The sequence below is a fragment of the Mesitornis unicolor genome, unplaced genomic scaffold (assembly GCF_000695765.1).
Source record: "Mesitornis unicolor isolate BGI_N332 unplaced genomic scaffold, ASM69576v1 scaffold8033, whole genome shotgun sequence".
NCBI lineage: Eukaryota > Metazoa > Chordata > Aves > Mesitornithiformes > Mesitornithidae > Mesitornis > Mesitornis unicolor.
In genome coordinates this window covers 8,845-14,294 of record NW_010175256.1, presented here as the reverse complement: position 1 = coordinate 14,294, position 5,450 = coordinate 8,845, and the positions used below count along the sequence as shown (strand labels likewise).

General features: G+C 43.1%; 1 protein-coding gene across 1 annotated transcript in view; it reads left to right on the top strand.

Annotated features, from left to right (window-relative positions):
- Positions 1–5,450, top strand: part of ARMC8 (armadillo repeat containing 8) — a 31,837-nt gene extending 26,387 nt beyond the window's left edge. Inside the window, exons 16-20 of the mRNA XM_010181320.1 lie at positions 303–398; positions 2,594–2,689; positions 3,173–3,245; positions 4,489–4,582; positions 5,093–5,450. Of these exons, the coding sequence (XP_010179622.1) occupies positions 303–398; positions 2,594–2,689; positions 3,173–3,245; positions 4,489–4,582; positions 5,093–5,126 (393 nt within the window). The 3' untranslated portion in view covers positions 5,127–5,450. The remainder of the gene's footprint in view (positions 1–302; positions 399–2,593; positions 2,690–3,172; positions 3,246–4,488; positions 4,583–5,092) is intronic.

The window sequence follows — 5,450 nt, the reverse complement described above, 5'->3', positions numbered from 1 at the left end:
TCAGCAGGATTCAGTCTTCAGACTGGCCTCGTGCAGCTGGAAACCAGAGTCTTTTCCACAGGTTACAGGGAAAGCAGCACCAAGGCCCATATCATGCTCTCTCAAACAAGACCAGGCTTCACATGAAGAGGAATATTATTAGGGGCTTCGGCTGTAATGGGTTCTTGGTTTTGGGAGGCCTCCAAAGCTGTTAGGAGCTAGGGTCTTTGTGCAGTGATGCTACTCTTAAAGTAATTCAAGTAGGAATGCTGCTTCTTGATCTGGAGAGTTATGCTGATTGTATTTCCTCATTGCTTTGGCAGCACATAGACCATATAATGAGCACTCATGGGAAGCAAATCATGCAAGCAGTGACCCTCATTCTGGAAGGGGAGCACAACATAGAAGTCAAAGAGCAGGTACCCTTTTTTGTTTTGTATTTTTGACATAATAAGAAACAGCTATGAAGACTTAACATGTCATCTTTGGGATTATGGTGTGCTGTGAATGTTAATTAATCTGTCTGTTTAATCACTTTAGTACCTACAAGAATGCTTTTCTTTAATGGATTTTTACAAACATGTTTTAACTGAATTCAAAATGTGTATTGAATGTAGATTTGGCAGAGGAGGGTACTGTATATGAGAGCAGAAAAATTAAATCTAAGGTAATGGCATGGCAGAAAGGGGACAGTGTGAATAAGGGAAGAGAAAGAAGCCAGTACATCACACTGGGGAAAGCTTCATGGTTATTTGTTGCTAAAGCAGCTGTTGGAGCAGTCAGTAATGAAGAATGCCATCACCTCCTGCCTCGCTGGCATGATACACGTTCTGCTGTGAGATGTGGAAACTCAGCTGTTCTTGGTGCCTGCAGATGGCAGCAGCAATGAGAGGAGAAGCAGTAGCAGGGAAAAGAGCACGCTGCTGTAGCCCAGGAACAAGTGGGGAGGAACATGCCCTCAGAAATGACAGCTTAAGAAAAGCAATATGCAAGAGGAAATAGAGAAGGAAAGAAGCAGTGGCCAGCAGGGAAAGCATCCCTGGCTTGGTGGCTGCATAAGGGGACCAGTGCACAGGGGTATCTGCTGTGGGGATGCTAAAACAAAAGTGAGAGGATAGATGGGCAGAATTTGGCTGATTAACTCTTGTGACAGGTAAGACAGTCAATTGGAGAGCCCCGTTTCTTCCTCATACAGGGCATGTGGTGATGAAAAATGGGGGCAGTGAGAAGCTGTGGGAGACTGCAGAGGTTTACTTTGGCTTAGTGTGGGATATTGGTAGCAAACAGCTTGGAAATGAGTGTAAAAATACTGCGAAATCCAGACTGGTCTGAATCTTAAGTGAAGGATGAGCTGGAGGCAGACAGGTCTTTTATGGTTATTTAAGTGCAAAATTAGCAAAAAAAAAGACCAACCCCAAAGACTCTTAATGGATAGCAAGTTTAGTGATGCCATGGTTCTGAAACATCTGAGAATTAGCCAGTGCTGTCTTTCTAAATAGCTCTTCCTGATAAAGCTCCAGTGACAGGAATAGCCTTTGCAACAGAAAGTTGTTCACCTTGCTACGCCTCTCAGAATGATCTTGGAGGAGAATCATTGTACCTCAGAAATACTCTTGGGAAGGGCAGGTGGACTGGGGCTGAATACAGCCTGTAGGGCTTGGGGCCTTTATACACAGAGCATTTTCTTTGTCCCTGTGGTGAGATCAGCAGCTTTTATTTCAGAGTCAAGTCATACATCCAGTGTTGCCCATCAGCACACAAGAGCCTGTACTTCTGGCAGGACTCTGCTTGTCTCAGTCACTGACTGGCTCATGAGTGTGTAATTAGCACACTTATTTGGAAAAAATAAGTCCCTGCAGCTGCTGACATGAATGCAGTACAGCACAGGACACAGGCACCACACAAGTGCTGATCACTCTCCAGTGTCCTCCTGTTGTCATCCCTGCGTGTCTAGAAAGGATGGATGAGTTCTTCCACAACTCCTTGGGAAAGCATTTGTAGAGCATCTCCCAGTGCCTCCTGAGAAGCAGGAAAGCTGCCTGTGCAGGTTTAATGCCATCTGGGTGCTTTGAGATTATTCAGCAGGCTCCTTCTCTGATTTGAAGGAAATAACCATATGTGTTAGTTTGAGTTACCTCTGCAGGTAAGATGTGTGATTAGACTTGGTGAAAAACCAGCGATTACTCAGCTAAATCAGCAGCTAGGCCTCTGTCTGTCCTCTTCCTGGTCTGAAGAACTAGGGGGATAGGTTTGGTTGGGTTTTTGTCTCTAGCCACTGATGCAGAAGAGGATGCTTTATATTCCGGTGTATTTACTTGTTTCTATATGCTGCATATTTCCATCAGACACACATCATTTTACCCATTGACATGAATTAATGGATGTTGCTTTCTGTTTTCAAATGGCAATGGCTGTTGTTTTTTCCAGGGCTGTTCTCCACAGCTGTTAACTCTTTAGCATTGGCCCCAGATGTAAACAAGCTGGAAACTCCAGATTAAAGATATTAAAACTGGTTAAAGAAATTTTGTCACAAGATCAGAGCTATCAGGAAAACTGTATAAATCATGAGATACAATCTGTTGCCAAATAACGTAACCGTTTTTCTCTCTTTCAGACATTATGTATACTTGCCAATATAGCAGATGGAACGACAGCAAAAGAGCTCATCATGACCAATGATGACATCCTGCAGAAAATCAAATACTACATGGTACGGGGAATTTCTGTTGAAGGCTTTATGTTGGTCTTTCACAGGAATGAGAAGAAGTTACTTTAGCGTTTTGTCTTGTAAATTACTCAGTATTGTGCACTTAACTTTCGTACACTCAGTTGTGTTTAAGAAACCACACAGTGCAGTTCTGTATGACAGAAGTGTACTGAGGATCTGATTAAAAAAGGAAAATCCAGTCATTACTTCCCATCAGAATAACTTAAGTAATGCTTGTAACAACTCTACATGGAAAACATTTCATGATCTTGGCAAAGGTGTCTCTTGTAGACCTCAATAAATATTTGGAAGGAATTGTTTCCTCTTCATGTGCTTTATGTCATGGCACTGTCTTTGAGAGAAGTTGTAGATAAGAATCAGTCCCAACTTTGCCACCTTATTTATTACAGAATGAATGCCAAAATGTAACTCTTGAGAATTTCTATATTTTTCTTCTAAACTTGAGTTCTATTTCTCTATATATAGAGTCATTCAAATGCTAAACTTCAGCTTGCTGCCATGTTCTGTATATCTAATCTCATATGGAATGAAGAAGAAGGTAAGAAAGCCTCGTTATTAATACACATATGAGTTACTATGCTGATGAAAAGGCTGGTGTTGCACAGTAATCAATATTTGCAGTGCACAGCACAGGGGGATCCAAAGCATGAAGCACGATTGTAGGTAAAATATGGAATAAGTGAGTGTGGCCAGGAGGACACTGAGGGAGGTGTAGAGAGCTGTTGTGGAGACACAAGGAGATGGTGTCCACAATAGGAGTTGGTGAGAGTCACACAGGGGCAGGTTTCTACCTGTAGCATTTCTGTGAAGTCTGAAAACAATTGGAGCGAAAGAGAATCTTGGTAGGAGAGCTTCCAAATCTTAAGGAGGAAACTAAGTGTTGGAGGGAAGAGGTTCACTGGAAAGGATAAATGGATTGGAAGGGTAATTTGTGGCAAGGAAATTTTCCCCAGCATGGATGGCTCGAATGCGTGGTGATAATCTGAAACCAGTTAAAGGACTTGTAGGTGGAACTGGAAGGAATGGGGAAGGTGTTTGGTAAGAAGAGCTGCAGCCTGGAACAACAGAAGGGAACCAACCAGGAGGGAGCTGAAGGATGCTGCTGCACAGAATAAGTGTGTGTGTGTGTGGTGAGGGGTGGAGGGGACAGACGAAGGCAGCAGTGTGGAGCTGGCAGAAACAGCAAGGGAAGGGGTGGTGGAGGAGATGTGCTTTGAGGAATGGTGGGGCTGGGAGGAGATCTTTCCTAGGTGGATGTGTTACGGACCCTCCAATTTACCATGCTGCTCTTCAGCAAAGAAATCAGTGTCTCTGCTTGGGTTTGTGTTTGGTTTGGTTTTGTGTTTGGTGTTTTTTCTCCTCTACTGACATCTCTCAGCTCACAGAACTTGGGCTGTGTGACCCTTTGCTATGCCTCTGGTGGCTTTCTGCTCACTGTGACTGGCATTATATGGTGCTACAGGTCAGACTCAGAAACACCCCTCCAGTTACGTGTTCTCTGCATCCAAATCAGAGATGAGAATAAACCACCTGGAGTCAGGCTTCTTGCTTTAGGATGAAATATGTTCAGATTTTTGCCTTGAACTGTTGTTCTTTAAACATATGCACATGGAGTATAAAAAAGAATAGAGCACCCTTGGGAAGGAATTTTTCCATTGCTGTTCTGACTGAACCATGTTCCATTCCCCTTCGTTAAGCTCAGTTTCTGTTACTGCTCCTTTCTCTGTTCTGCAGACGTTGATTTTTGGTGGTGTTCCCAACAATGTGATTTGTTGTTGTAGGTTCACAAGAACGCCAGGATAAACTACGAGACTTGGGAATAGTAGATATTCTACATAAGTTGAGTCAGTCATCGGATCCAAATCTGTGTGACAAGTGAGTATGAAGAAAAGTCACTTCTCCCTTTCGCCTCACGTGTGTTTTTGGTAAAGCTGGTGTTCCTGACAGGACTGACGTGCTTCTATGTGGTCTGAGTTGTGACAGCTCTGTCATTTCTCAGCTCAAAGACCTGCTCTTCATGGTACATCTGTATTACGGAAAAATAATTGCTCTTCACAATTATTGCTCTTAAGGTTTTTCTGTTTGTTGATAATGAGCTTCAGTAAACATTTTAAGCCCCACCATACTTACAAGTTGCTCAGTTTATGCTGAGCATCGAATGCACTTGGTTAGATCATCTTATGCTTAGATGCAAGGTAGATTCTTCAGTTGTTACAACCCCTGCAAAACGCCAGATTCTTCTATTCTGAAGCAGCTGCCCACTCGGCTTCCTTTTACCTCACCCATCCATCCTCCCTCTCTCACTGTTTAATGCATGGTCTTGTACATCAAGCTGTTGGTGATAAAGCCAATGCCCAAAATTAACAGTTTGTTCTTTTATTGCAGGGCGAAGACAGCACTCCAGCAGTATCTCGCATGATCAAAGACTAATTGAACCTATGGACACCCCTCATGTCTACTTAAGGAATAGCAGGAGATGTTCCTGACTCCTTGTATTTGCACAAGTCACCTTGGGCTGCATTTTTCTCAGGTGCAGGGAGCTGCTTTGCAGAAACAGTTGAAATGATCAGGTCTCCAGCGCACTTGAGAACTTTCTTGAGGTAGTTTCTTTAACTCAGAGGACTCTTGGGGGGTTGTTTTGGTTTTTTGGGGTTTTTTTTCCTGAGCTACCTGGACTTTTGGATTGAACAATCAGTCGTCATTTTCCTTTTGGGCCTACAATTTTCTGCTTTTGCTGCAGCCT